The following is a 15,592-nucleotide window of genomic DNA, read 5'->3' as shown; positions in this document are numbered from 1 at the left end:
CGTCAATTTGACTTACCTGCTTCAGTAGCGTATCGGATGTTTGTGTTAATGAATAATTAATAAAACTTATCTATTTTTATTATAATAATATGTTTTTATAACAATTTTAATAACTACCAACATTTATTCACAACGTAAAATAAAATAACAAATTATTGAGTCTACCCCACGTCTACCCTACATCAAATTTTTACATTTTTTAAATAAAATTAGAACGGCACTGATAAACCGGAATTTAAGTCGGCCATATTTGAGTCCCATCGCTGTGGACCTAAGATTTTTTATATGCTCCTTCCTTAGTCTTCTTATTCAAAGTATTTAGCTTATAAAACAATCAACTTTTGATTTCTAACCATAATTTCTCTTGACGGAAGATAATCAAAGGCCAAAATGACATTTCTCGCAAATTTTGAAGTATAACTAGTGGTAAAGTTAAAAGTTTGGTAACTTTTTCTAATAATTGAAAATGTCTACCACTAATTTTGACGTCCTGAATGCTTATATTGAAATTAAAGAAACAAACTTCTACGCTAATTGAAACCACTCATTGCTATAAAATATGCAATAAAAAACAATAAACAAAAATACTAGTATTAAAGAAAAAAAAATAAGTATTTATAAAATTGATTTTCAACTAATTTTTTTTTTGTGTTTCATGAGTCAGTGTTTTAAAAGGTATTTCTATGCCAATTATACATAACATTGCATTATTTTCATGGTACAAAACAGTAAGAAAAAAGGAGTCTGTTTACTGTAAAAGGCTGATAAACTGTTCCATATATTAATATTTACATTCATAACAATGTCTACTGAATGACTTATTGTTACAACAGTTATTTAATATTTTTTTAATATCCCTTTAGATGCTATTTTTAATACAAATTCCTATCTTGCTACTTATGTAGTTTTTATGTATATTTCACACAACATTTAAAAAAACAGTCAAAAATGCGCATTTTTTCTATTTTTGCCTACTATATTATTCATAAAAATTGGCGATTTTCGTCGTGTCACTAATGTTATTTACTAATTACAAGGCGTAGAATAAGAAAATATGGATCATTGTGGTTTTACGAAAACAGTAATGGATGTAAGGGACGATTTAACTAGGTATCTTCAAAAATAGCTAAAAACCGGGGTTCAAAAAATATACTTTTTTACAAAATCAAGGAATGCGAGCCTTTAAAGTTGTAGGTATATATTTTGAATCCACATAAATTTACTATAAGTGATGAAAATTTCATAATTTTAGCACTATTTTTACTGTTTTTCTAAAAGTGTTAAATATGTGTAAAAAATAGCCTAAAATTGCCAATTTTTCGACTTTTTTCCATACGTTTTAGTCATGAAAATTGGCGATTTTTGTCTTGTAACTGAATTTGTTAAAACTGCTGTTATTTACTAATTAAAAGGCGTAGAACAAGAAAATATAGGCCATTGCGGTCTTACGGCACAGTAATGGATGTAACTATCATCAAAAATTGCTCAAAACAGAGGCTCAAAAATTTTATTTTTTTACAAAATGAAGATAAAAAGAAAAAGGGCTAAGAATAAGAAGATATAGGCCATTAGGGTCTTTCGGTAACAGTAGATGTAAGGGATGTTTCAACCACCATCAAATATAGCTCGAAAACACGGGTTCAAAAATTTTATTTTCTCACAAAATCAAGGTATCTAAGCCTTTGAAGTTGTATATATTCGAAATCTACATAAAATTTCCTACAAGTGCTGTAATTTTCATAATTTTAGGACCAAGATCCTTGAATATACAGGGTGGTCCGAACTGTATTCCGGAAACTTGGGCAGCATATTCTACAGATAAAAATAAGTAAAAAAGTTCGTATAAATGTATGTCCTAAAATCCTTAGTTTCCGAGATACAGGGTGTAGAAGTTTCATTTTTATTTCGATTTTTTCCAAATAATTTCTGAAGTAACGTCAATATTTGGATGAAAATCGGTATCTAGCACTTTTGTGACACGAGAAATTTGATTTCGATATCAAAATTACTCCTATTTGTTGGGGGCGCCACCTACATGTGTTTTAACTGTTTTGAAGAGTAATAACTTTTCGACCGTACCTGTATAAAACCACTGATAAAAAAATATACATTTCCATGACTTTTTATGCAAAAAATGTTTTTTGGTAAAAATCTCTACGAGCAACCCTTCTCAAGATACTTAGAATGGAAATAGTCCATACATGTCATTATTGACAAAAAATAAGCATACGTTGAGTATAACCTATAGTTGTTTGACTGAAATAATACATTTTTATTTATTTAAATTAGTCATAAGTTTTTCTGCGAATAAATGATAATTAAACAGTTTCTTTTGAACTTTTGACACAAAAAGATTTCAAATTTATGATTTCAGTCTAATAACTATTTAGTCAACATATTTAATTTATGTCAATAATGACAGGTATTGATAATTTCGATTCCAAATATCTCGAGAACCATTACTCGTAGCGATATTTACCAAGAGACCTTTTTTATGTAAAAAAAGTCGCAAATGTATATTTTTTTACTCAGTAGTTTTATACAGGTACCGACGAAAAGTTATTACTCTTCAGAACAGTTAAATCACATGTAGGTGGCGCCGCCTACAAATGGGAGTCATATTGACATCAAAATCAAATTTCTCATGTCAAAAAACACCCATCCACTAATTTTCATTCAAATATTGACGTTACTTCAGAAATTATTTGGAAAAAATCGAAATAATAATGAAACTTCTACACCCTGTATCTCCGAAACTAAGCATTTTTGGACATACATTCATACGAACTTTTTTACTTATTTTTATCTGCAGAATATGCTGTCGAAGTTTCTGGAATACAGTTCGGACCTATTTTTAATTATTATCGGCTATTTTTAATATACAGGGTATATTAAAACTAGCCAAAAATGGGCAATTTTTCGACTTTTTTCCATACATATAGGCATGAAAATTGACAATTTTTCAAATTCAAATTCAAATTTCTTTATTAGACCCCATTAAATTTTACAGAATATTATTATTAATAAATGTGTGTCTAAAGGGATCGCACCGCGATTAAAAAACCGATACAATGACACAAAGTGGTGCGACCCCAAAAACAAAATTAAAATAAATTAAATTATAGAAATAAACAGAATTAAAAGAATTAAAATTAGATAAAAATAGTGAAAATATAATTTTATCAGGGATGAGCGGAGAAAAGCAGAGAGGCATAACGAAACCGGAACAGCAACCAATGACGGGTATATCAGAAGAACAAGAACCTCACAAATCAGTCGACGAAATTATAATTTTTACGAATTTAGTAAATGATTTTTAATTTGTTTTTTATAATCTGCAAAAGATTGAAATTTAAAGTTATTAGAAATATTATTCCACAAATGTGGCGCTATGAAACTGAAAGATTTTTGAAAGTTAGCTGTTCGGTGTTGAGGAATTTTAAAATAATGCACTTGCCTAGTCGAATGATCATGGTCAACGTAGTGAAATAACGAGAACAAATAGGGAGGCTGCTCTGTAGTTAAAATTCGATAAATGAATGTCATTAAATGAAATTGAAATTGCAAATTTTTGTCATGTCACTGAGTGTGTTAAAACTAGCGATGGGAACTATCGAATGAATTAGACTATCGAATGGTTAATGAATGAATGATTTCAACTATCGAATAGTTTTATTCGAATAAAATCATTCATTCATTTGTATACTAAAGCATATGTGACAACCTCGCCGTGCGACTAAATGGTTATCGTTGAGCCACGACTATCGAATGCTTTTTCAAGCTCCTTGTGAAGGGTACACAAACGCATTTCAAATACATCTGAAAGTCAACCTTAAAGGTCGTTTAAGGTCTCACAACAAGGTTCTTTCTGGAATCACTCAAGGAGGTTTGAAAGCCACATATGTCAAGGTCAAGCGAACTGCGCATGTGGAGGAGCCCAATCGGCTAATATCTCCTACTAGTATTCATTCGATAGTTCCCACTACTATTTAAAACTGCTGTTTTTTATTAATTAAAAGGCATAGAATAAGAAGATACCTATAGGCCTTACGGCAATAGGGATGATTTAACCAACATCAAATATGGCATTACTAAAGCCACATAGCATCTCTCCTCTTGTTTCTTTCATCAATATCCATTTGAGAAAAATCAACCTAATAAAAAGTATAACCGTATTTGATCGTTTCATTATTTTGAATATTATCCAATCATAATAAAACGTTTTCATCGATTTTACGGTACCACCGCAGAAACAATTACTCATTAGTTGACAAAGTCCCGCGGTTTGCGCGCGGTCAAGACGCTATAAAAAGCCTGTAAACTGTCAAATCAATCATCTTCGAAACGCTTTTTACGAGCGTTTGGTCACTTTTAAAGAACCAACTAATTGTTTGTGTTAACTTGTTAATCCTTTAATGGCCTTGCCATAACTGCATAGTTTATAGTTCGGTTGTATTCAATTATCAGTATAAGGTTGCATGTATTTTTAAGGTCATAAGACTTGAGAAAAACAAAAATGGAATATTGAGATTTTGTTCAAATTATTTTCTGATCGAATTCTGATTTATTTTCTGAGGATACCTCACTTTTTTAATACATAATACACAAGGATTATATCAGATGCAAAAAAGCAATGGATATTTTTTTCGTCAAAAATAAAGTACTAGCGTGTACCCGCGACTTCATTCGTGTCGAATTAATCATTTGTAATGGTGATGATAAAGCAAAGCAAAATTTTCTCACATTTATGTCAGCATGAGAAAAAACAATATGGCGATATTATTATAGTCTGTACAACGAGAAGATCCATGACAATGATAGATGTGTCTGTCATTTTAATTTCAAAGTAGTTTATTTTATTTTACAAAGAAATAAGTTGGTACAACTGGAACGCATAGCAATATATTAAAATTTGATTGACAAGATGACAAGTGATTACTTCAAAATATTGTGAAAAAAACTGTATAAAACTGAAAAAATGTAATCGAGTTATTTTATTTAATAAAAACGGTATGTGTTAATGCTTGTCCAAGCGTTTTCCAGAAAGACTAACCGTTTTTTAAATAACAAATATTGTAATATTTGAGGGGCGTTTTCACCCTCTCGGAATTTGAGATTCGAGAAACCCCTCCTTATCAAACCTCTACACCCCACAGTCAATTCTTTTGCCAAAAATCAGCTTTAAACGTCAAGCAGTTTAAGCAGAATCGTGATTACTCAATGGTCATATTTTATGAAACACCCTGTATAAATTTATAAAAAATCTTAAAATATGTAAAACAACAAAATAAAATATACGTGTTTATGAGTTTTTCCGAAAAACTCACCGGTTTTAAAATAAAAAATATTTTAATATTTGAGGGGTGGTTTCACCCCCTTAGAATTCGAGTTCCGAAAAATCCCTTCTTATCGAAGCTCTACACCCTAAAGTCAATCTGTTTTCCAAAAATCAGCTTTTTACGTCAAGCGCTTTAAGCAGGATCGTGATTAACCAATGACCAGATTTTTCGAAACACCCTGTATACATTTTTAAAAAATCTTAAAATATGTAAGAAAACAAAATAAAATACAGTGTTTAAGCGTTTTTTCGGGAACTTGACCGTTTTTTAAATAAAAAATATTGAAATAGTTGAGGGGTGGTTTCACCCTCTTGGAACTGGAATTTCGAAAAATCCCTTTTTATTCCTTTCTGTTTACTAGGTCGTTGTACGTTGTACATTACTTTAGTCTTCGCTAAATTTATTTTGAGACCTACTTTAATGCTGGCTGTATTTAGTTCCTTAATTTGTGCTTGTCGTTTTTCAGGACTACTGGCAATTGCGAATCTTAGATGGTTAAAATATTCTCCATCTATTTTTAATCCTATTGGCCCAGTCCAATTCACGGAAGACTTCTTCTAGTGTTGCTGGGGTTATTTTACATCATCGTATTTACCACCATCGGATTTACCACCTGGTATTTTTCAGAAATTTTAAAACAAAATTAAAAAAAATATATCACTCTTTGATACCTATTTAAAATTAATTTTGTAAATTCCTACTGCTTACTGATCTATCGGCATACCATATTTAACATTACGTATTTGATTGTTTATACTGTTTAAACTTGTTTATTTCCTTTCATATCCTCAAACATAAAATACTTTATTGGTCTCCGATGGGCAAAAGTTATGTGGACTTGCATAAGCGTCAACTGAGATGTTTATTTTCATTTTTACGTGACGCATTTGTTGACTTTCTCAGTTAAGGTCTACCGTGGTGTCATCACAGTAACGAACATAAACAAAAATTTATTTTTCTCTTTTAGACATAAAAAAGCGGTCGATAAAAAGGGTGGTTTTTATCGAAACCTGAACATCGGTTTTCAATTAGATACAGGGTCTGATTAAACCGATATGTAACTTTGCACTATGCGATGGTTCTTTATTTTGGGTGTTTTTGATCTAAATATTTCAGTTACATTTGATCAGAATTGGTACAGTCTTGTTTTGTATGAATTGGTTAGAATAACTAAATAATTATAAATTCATGAAGTTTGGTTACACCTGACAGGTTAGTTTACTTATTTCTAATTTATAGTGGCTTAAACTTAGTATTCAAACATTCTCATTACTAAAATAGTTTAAATTTCAGGAGCTGTATCTCCTTCTGTCGTTAAAAAAGACAAAGAAAAATACTATTTAAAATATCTACCTAAATATAACTTTAGTATTTCCCAAACCAAACCGTTTGTATTTTTAAAATTTCATTCTCTCAAAATGATATTATATGACAAATAATAATTACTTGGTACCTGAAAACAATAATACTTTCTGTTTAAATATAATTATTTTTAGTTTATTTTTAATTTTTACTTATATGTTTATTTATTTTATGTTTTTAAAATGAAAGAAGCGATTGCCATACCTCTACAGCTGCCTAAGCAATAATAAGTACATTTATTTTTATTAGATTGGATTAAGAAAGCTTTTTCTATTTCTTGTTTAGAAGCTATCAGTACTTTCATTGTAATTTTTTCACAAGTCTACTGTGTGCCCTGTGTTCCATGAATACTGACAAATTTTAGATTTGTGGAAATCGCCCTTTTTTAAATACTTTTTATATTCGACCAGGCCTGTATATACACACACCGGAAAAATCTAGGGATATCATTTTATTAAAGTTAAAAATAAATGCTTTGAATAAACAACCACATATTTGTAGGCCGATTCTTTCTACTTCGATTGAAACGAAGTAATCACACTAGTTATTTCTAAATTTGGGATATTTGCAGAAGTGTTTGTGCATTTTTTGTCAAATGTATAAAAAGTACCTAGCGTCAATTGTTCGAATTTAACCTGTACTGGCTATGTTTTTATGATAACTGGTCAGAATTCATTCAAATAACTCTGTTTAGTATTAAACGACATTATGGAGCGTAGACATCTTAAAAGAGACGAAATGCTAAGGGCCGTCGATATGTTCGAAGCTGGAATGCACCAAATCGACGTAGCTAGAGCATTAAATACAACGCAAAGTGTAATATCGCGATTAAGTGCACGCTACCGTGAAAGTGGTGATGTTACTGAAATGCACACAGGGCGACATCGTATTACTACCCCTCAGCAAGATCATTTTTTACAATTAAGTGCTCGACGCCGACCGATTCTTACAGCACCAGAGCTTAGTTTAATTCTCCAGGAAACACATAATGTAACCGTTAGTCCTGATACTGTCCGCAATAGATTAACAGATGTCAACTTAAGAAGCAGACGCCCCTGGAGAGCTCAACCCTTAACGAGAGGAAATCGAGAGGTACGATATTTGTGGGATCAAGATCATGTTCAGTGGTCGAATGAAGAATGGGCCAATGTTCTCTTCACGGATGAGTCACGCTTTGGAATTCATTCGGATTCGAGAAGGCTTAGGGTATGGAGAGAACCAGGAAATCTTATTCGGTTGGATTATGTTCAGGAAGTGCACCCTTATCAAGGTGGAACAGTTATGGCCTGGGGAGGAGTCCAGTTAGGCCGAAAAACCGATCTCGTTTTTCTTGAAAGGTTTCTAACAGGAATCACATACCGTGATTTAATTCTTGAGCCTGTCGTGTTACCATATGCCAATGATTTTTGAGAATAGGTATACTTAGGTATAGATTTTGAGAATAGGTATGCCTCGTGAAACTCGTAGGGATCTGGTTCGGGCCGTGAATGCAGCGTGGCAGGCTGTACCTCAAGAAGATATCGACAATCTGATCAGTAGCATGGAGAGACGATGTAGGGCTGTAATGAACAGTAAAGGAGGCTATACCCTTTATTAAGTAAAAATGGTTTTATCTTTTTTTTTTAATTCACAGTTTAGAATAAAAAAAATTGTGTACTTTTTTGAGTTCAATACAAATCAAGGTAAATTTCAAAAATCCGGTAAATTTCGCATTTTTATTTCCAATACGTCCTCTAAACTATTTGTTTATTTTAATTTTATTATATCAGAAATGCAAAAAATAAAATTACTGACGATGGCTAGATAAAATTGTAATATCCCTAGACTTTTCCGGTGTGTTTATTTGGAAAAATCGAAATAAAAATGAAACTATCTCCAAAACCGGATTACAGTTCTGACCACCCTCTATAAGCATTCTTATCTTTTCTAAAACTCCTCGTATATATGGAATTGCAAACTGTATGTATTATTTCAATTTTTTAAGAAACAAATTCCCCACAAAAGTATAAATATTATTTATAATCTTTGTCCTGTAACAATTCTTAAAGTTACAAGATTTATAGGATTTTTTCTTGTTAAACATCAACAATATTTGAATTATACCTTTTAATTATATCCAGTACAGACTCAAATAACATTCCGAATCGAATAATTCGCTGTTTTAAGCCTCAATCCCCATCAAAAACCAACCCTAACCCAATTACCTCAGCTCCCCGCTTAAAATCATCCCTTATCGTTCACCCCCCGGTCGCCAGCGCCCCCTGCATCGCCCAGGAAACGGGTGAAAATGTGAAAAGCAGCCGCCGCTTCCGTCCAATGAGAACGAGCCGGGTTTACCGAAAACCCCGCCTCTGCGCTACTTTTACTTCACTATCTGACAGTTAGGTAGCTCTACTACGCGCAACGGTGGTCCGCTTGCTTGTTTTGCACCAGTTTATCATAGCTTGCTGTGTCAGTGAGTTGGACGCATGTCAGTCACGTCAAATTGAAAGTGTCAAAATATACAGCGTTGTGCTTGCCGTTGACGGGCGGTTTCGAGTTTGTGCGCGCCCGTTGAAAGAACTTTTGTGCGATTTTTTTTGAGTTATTTGAATAAATATGAACGGGAATATGTTTGAAAGTGATGAAGAATGTGCAAAAAGAGGTGTGTACACTAGAAATATGTTTAGAGTCTGTAATAAGTATTTTTTTATCGAATAAAACCAATATTATCGGTAATTCTGCAAGATAAATTGTAAATTTTTGTTTAACTGTTACTTTTTTATTATTAGTAATTAGTTAACTGTTATTTCTTGTAAAATAAGTCACTAATTCACCACAATACACCAAAATACTTTACTTTTGCACTGGATGCGCGTTTTCCTAACCATGTTAGCATCAGCAGATGATTAAAAATGTTTTTTTTTTAAGTTTTAGTCATCTGCTGATGATGCTGACATAGTTATGCTGAATAGTAAGCAAGTTTATATTATTTCTGTGGTTAATTATATCCATTACAGGCTGATTGAATGATATTTCTATAAAAAACTGGCCTTTTATTAGTGAACCATTTTTGATTTGACAATTTCCAACGCTAATGTGCAAATACAAGACCAAAACACTCTCCTGGTCTTGGTCTTTCTGTAAAACTCTTGCAAGTATTGCATTTTTTAATAGATTTTTACTAAAGGCACTTTCTACATACTGAAAATCTTTAAATAAATAGTATTTTAAGTAATTAAACACTATTTGTAAGAAAACACTATTTGTAATTAATTGGAACAATCATTTTGAATAAAGAAGTAGTTTCTTGTATGATATAACGGTGAAAAAAATGCAAGACCGCAAGAGTCTTGAATGCTTGGTCTTAGTCTTGCGCAAGTCTTCTTGAAAACACAAATTGGTACCATAAATGACTAGTTGTCTCTGTTGGTACTATTTACAAAGCAGAGAAGGCGGAGCGATGTCAGGTGTTCAGCGATTGCGCAATCCTGTGACAGTATGCAAACTTTTTTATGTCTCGATTCTGTTTTTTTTCTTAATTTTAATACGAGTTTGATTGGTTTGCTTCTGCAATTTTTCTAGTATTTCTTAAGAAAAAAAAATTGTAGAAAAAGTAATGAACTCTGCGGGACCTATAGAATATGACAGACCAATAAAATATGGTTTATTTTGGTTGATTTGTTCAGTTTTCAACTAAAACATAATTTTTAAACAGTTTAATCTGTTGATTTTCTCAAAGCGGTGGCTCTCATGATCAAAATTAACTGTGATTGATACAAACCAATATCAAAGCAGCATAAATTGTTTATTATTATTATTATTTAAGTTGAGGATCCATACTTTTGTCCAGGAGTGTACATCGCCTGCCTTTTTCTGAATATTTTGTCTTATCTCTATCTATTTGTGTGTTTTTTGTGGCTTCCGAATTTCTCGAAGAATTTCTATATGCCATTATTGCAAGCAGTATTCCTTTTACTAAATAACCTTGGTTAAAAGAACACCGTTTTTGGCAAGGTAATTTTTAATATGTGTTAGTATGTTTATTTGTTAATTAATTTTGTCTCTGTGCTTTATTATACCTACAGGGTGAGTTTTAATTAAGCGCAAATATTTTCAGGACTGGTAGATATCGATAAAAGAAACATACTTTCTCTTTATCGTTTTTGAAATAAATCCAAAATAACGGAGTTATTTTATTATTTTATTTTGAAAATTAAAAAAATATATTTTTTACTTAAATTTTCAGAACCACTGGATTTTTTCTGGGTTTTCTTTCTTGTAAATTTAATCAAATACCTATGTTGCCACATTACCAAGAAATTATGTTTTTTAACTAAACACTAAAAAAATTCCAAAACAAAATTTCTTGAAAAAAAAACTCGTAATCGTGTTTCTGGGGTCGAAATATACCACCCCCAAAATATTTGCACTTATTTAAGACCAACCCTGTATATATAAAACTTTTATTTTATTTTTTCGCATATTTTTACACCATTTATAGATTTTTATTATTAAATTTTTACAGTTTTTACAGGTTTGACACTGGTTATCATTAGTCACAATTTAATATTTTTTAACTTACAGTATATCATGAACAAGTGGCTCTAATTTTTTTTATTAAATTTAGAAAAATATTCAGAAAAATATCGAAATTTTTACATTTTATTTTACAAGATTCTTTCAATTATATTTATTTTGTTTTTTGTCTTTTTTAATTCATTTATTATTATTCTTAGATCCCCTTACATCATGTAATCATATAAACTTGCACACGTGTGTGGAATGTACTCTTTTTGGCATTAAAATATGTGTAAGAATGTCAAATTTCAAGAAAAACAGTTTACCAATATTCTTAAAAATAACTAAATATATTATTTTTATCTGTAGTCTCTTAAGAACTATAATTTCCTTGTAAAGTATATTTTCGTAGGAACTTTTCTTTTATTTATATTTGTAGAATCAACCGTTGAAGTTTGGTACACTATTTTTTACGCACCCTGTATACACAGTTACAAAATTATTTTTCTGCTAATTACTTTTTAAAAACTATTATATAAACGTATTTTTCTTTGTATCTTTTCAGTGTTAATACCGCCAGAACTTCACGGTACCAGAATCAAGCAAGAAGCCGATTTTTCAACTTCACCTCTTCTTACACCCCCTCACACCCCTACATACACTCAGCATTCACCTCCCCAGTTCTGCTCAGAACCCCTTCAGAACCACAACAACAACTGGTACCAAACAGCCATAGACAAAATGGCGGAAAGATCTTACTATCCAGGACCCAGGATGCAACCCATTCCTGGCAGTCTTCCACCCACCGTACCAGGAACTTTGGTACCCTTTCATCCGACCTACACCCCTGCCATCATGAGCCATTGGCTGAGGAACGCGGCAGCTATGTACCATCCGTCTAGGTACCCGATTTCTGATTATAGGAGAGTACCTGTTAGGCCAAACGCACTGTTTCCTTCGAGTCCCAAGATGGGAGGGAATGCCAGACCTAAGAAGCAGTTTATTTGCAAGTACTGTAACAGGCAGTTTACTAAAAGCTATAATTTGTTGATACACGAAAGAACTCACACGGATGAGAGACCTTACAGTTGTGACATTTGTGGGAAAGCTTTCAGGAGGCAGGATCATTTGAGAGATCACAGGTAATACAAGATAGTACTTGTTTTAAGTTCTTTTTGTTTAAATTAATTTTGTTAATTGTTTAAGAAACCTAAACTTATATTCTCTATTATTTACAAAAGAGTAAAGCAACGAGTGATTTTTATTTACACCAAATACCAATAATCAACAGCTTGTTTCAAAAATATTAAGCTATACCGGGTGTTGCATCGTCGGACGGAACATAGGAAATCCCATGTAAATTTTAATGGGGTCAATTATTGACTTCCCTAATTATTTTAGAGAATAATTCTATTTAGGTTTATTGAAGAGCACTAAAACCCACATTCAAAAAAATAACTTTATAGATATTTTTGATTAGCTCGTTTACGCGTTATCGCCGATTTCTTTTTAAATATTCCTCCTTTCTTATGGCCCTGTATTTACTTATGAGCACCAGTCAAGGTAAAAGGTAACTGTCAAATTAATGAAGTTGTCATTTCAGAAATTTACCTATTTAGTGCTTTATTATTATTGAAAACTCATTCCTACATCGGAAATCTTAAAGATGTATTTATAAATACAAATTAATATGAATTAAAGTAAATTAAAGTAATCAATTACAAAGTTAATTATAGTATTATTACAATATTCAATAACTTATTAATTTAGGTACTATTAAATTGTTACAACTTTAGGATTTAAGATGTTCAAATATTCCTCGATCGACTGCTAGACAATAACCCAGGCGATCATAAAAATATCTTCTTACATTCGCTAGTTGGTAAACTGAAATTCTATTGCATTCGGCAGAAATAGCATTTTTTAACTCGTCTAGATTTGGGTATTTTTTATCCTTGTATATCCTGTTTTTTAAATGGCCCCAGAGAAAGAAATCATTTGGAGAAATATCAGGAGACCTTGCTGGCCAATTTACTGTATGATTTAGGCCAATAACGTTTCCGTTAAAACTATTGTCTAAATATTCCTGAACAGCCAGGGTACTATGTGCCGGGCGGCCATCCATTTGGTACCAAACTTTCTGATTTTCCCCTAGCGGCATCATGTAAAGCAGGTAAAATATGATTTTCGAGTAGTTCCAATATTATTCTGCATTTAAATTTCGCGTAAGAAATAATAGCCCGATAATATTGTGTCCGAATATCCCTGCCCAAACATTTACTTTCTGTGGATATTGCGTCCTTGTTTCGACAAACCTGTGTTGGTTTTCTTTGTTCCAATATCGATAATTTTGAACATTGGGTTCATTATTTAAGGTAAACGTGCATTCGTTAGTGAAACATATGTTTTTAAAAATTCCCTATCCGTGTTTGCTCTTTCCATCATATCAAAACAAAACGCCTGCTGCCGTATTTCGTCCCCATCTCGTAGCTCTTGGTGCTTTTCATATTTGAAGGAATAATATTTATGTGGTTTCAAAATTCGAAACGCTGTAGTGTGATCTATTCCTATTTCATCCTCAAGTTTCCTTGTGCTGATCTTTCCATCGTTCTCTTCCACGCACAATAAAACTTCCAAGTCGGTATCATTTCTTGCATCTTCTCTTTGTTCCTACCTTGCTTCATATCAGCAGTTTTTTATTATAGTACCTTTGGTCTCTCATAGCATCTCTGGATATTCCTTGCGATTGTAGATTTTCCAGGTATTGGTCTATTCGGATACAGAGCAGCAAACATGTCCGACACCTTTTGATCCTTGATAATACCATTTAATCATCTATACTTTTTCAAATTCAAAAAATTTAGAATTCATGGCTAATATCTTCGATGTAGGTATGAGTTTTTAATAATAATAATAAAGCACTAAATAGATAAATTTCTGAAATGACAACTTCATTTGATAACTCGTAAACGGGCTAATCAAAAATATCTAAAGTTATTCTTTTGAATGTGGGTTTTAGTGCTCTTCAATAAACCTAAATAGAATTATTCTCCAAAATAATTAGGGAAGCCAATAATTGACCCCATTAAAATTTACATGGGATTTCCTATGTCCCGCTCGACGATGCAACACCCGGTATACTCTTTTTAGTAATAATTGTAATTAAAGTCATTTGATTCTATTGCTCATATCTAATTCTTTTATATATACATATATAAAATTATATTCTTTTCCAGATACATCCATTCAAAAGAAAAACCCTTCAAATGCACAGAATGTGGAAAAGGCTTCTGCCAATCCAGAACACTAGCAGTCCACAAGATCCTTCACATGGAAGAGTCACCTCACAAGTGTTCCGTTTGCTCCAAGGCGTTCAATCAGCGTTCCAACCTCAAAACACACTTCCTGGTTCACACAGAGAGGCCTCTGGAGTGTTCCAGGTGTCAGAAATTCTTCGTATCCTTCCATGAGTTAAATAACCACGAAATCTACCAATGTGGTGTGAAGAAGGATGAAATCAGAAGAGAGGAGGCTCATACGACTGTGGAAATGGAGAAGAACATCAGCTTGTTGGATTTGTCGAAGAAAGAAGATAAGGAGCCTTGCAAAAATAGTTCAGAGAAACCTAAAAAATTAGGGTTCACGATAGAAGACATCATGAAAAGATAACTTGGTTGCCGAATTTGTTTTTATGTTAAATTATTATTATATAGATACCAAAGAGTGTTTATACGTATCGATGTTAGAGTCATTCTTACTACCTCCATACTAATGTCAAAAATGATATAGTTACCTTTGAAATTTTAGTTTTTATATACCTATAACTTTTATTAATCCAAAAATTGTAGCATAACAGTATTCCGTATTGTCTATGCCTTATCGGCCCAAAAATTCTGTTTTTTTTGCCACTGGAAAGAATTTGTGGAAAGGAATCCATCTTTTTTTTTGCTTTTTACTAGCAAAAGAAATTTGTCTAATCGACAAAAAAAGCTTGGAGCTTCAGGAGAAAAACACAAAGAAACAACAGTTTCAAGATATCTACTATTCAAAAACAATTTATTTTTTAGCAGATCTATTATAGACAGTTGGCGATCTGTTAAAATTAGTGTTTAGATATTTATATAGTTTTTTCTTTTTTTCTTGTTTTTATTTCTGACGAATGGAGGAGATATATCTCCTGAAACTTTAAGCATTTCTTGACGGTTTGACGGGTTTTACTTTGAATTTAACGCAGTCGTGTTAAAAAAATAACTCTTTAAACAATTTTATTTTGTTGATTTCTTACCCAGTGGCGAAAAAAACAGAATTTCTTCAAGTATTCAATATGACACGATATGCCAAAGATTAATAGTGTTTTTTTGTACAGTATTATTATGTATTTGTAAATATGT

General features: G+C 32.0%; 1 protein-coding gene across 1 annotated transcript; it reads left to right on the top strand.

Moving 5' to 3' along the window:
• The first annotated feature begins 9,085 nt into the window (after positions 1–9,085).
• On the top strand, positions 9,086–15,357 carry LOC115884352 (protein odd-skipped). The gene is made up of 3 exons (XM_030902909.1): positions 9,086–9,345; positions 11,767–12,343; positions 14,438–15,357. The coding sequence occupies exons 1-3, from the start codon at positions 9,300–9,302 to the stop codon at positions 14,868–14,870; spliced, it is 1,056 nt and encodes a 351-aa protein (XP_030758769.1). The 5' UTR covers positions 9,086–9,299; the 3' UTR covers positions 14,871–15,357.
• The last annotated feature ends 235 nt before the right edge of the window (positions 15,358–15,592 follow it).

Source organism: Sitophilus oryzae, unplaced genomic scaffold (genome assembly GCF_002938485.1).
Source record: "Sitophilus oryzae breed Bouriz unplaced genomic scaffold, Soryzae_2.0 scaffold_227_pilon_pilon, whole genome shotgun sequence".
In the NCBI taxonomy this organism is placed as follows: Eukaryota; Metazoa; Arthropoda; class Insecta; order Coleoptera; family Curculionidae; genus Sitophilus; species Sitophilus oryzae.
This window is presented reverse-complemented; position numbering and strand designations above follow the sequence as displayed.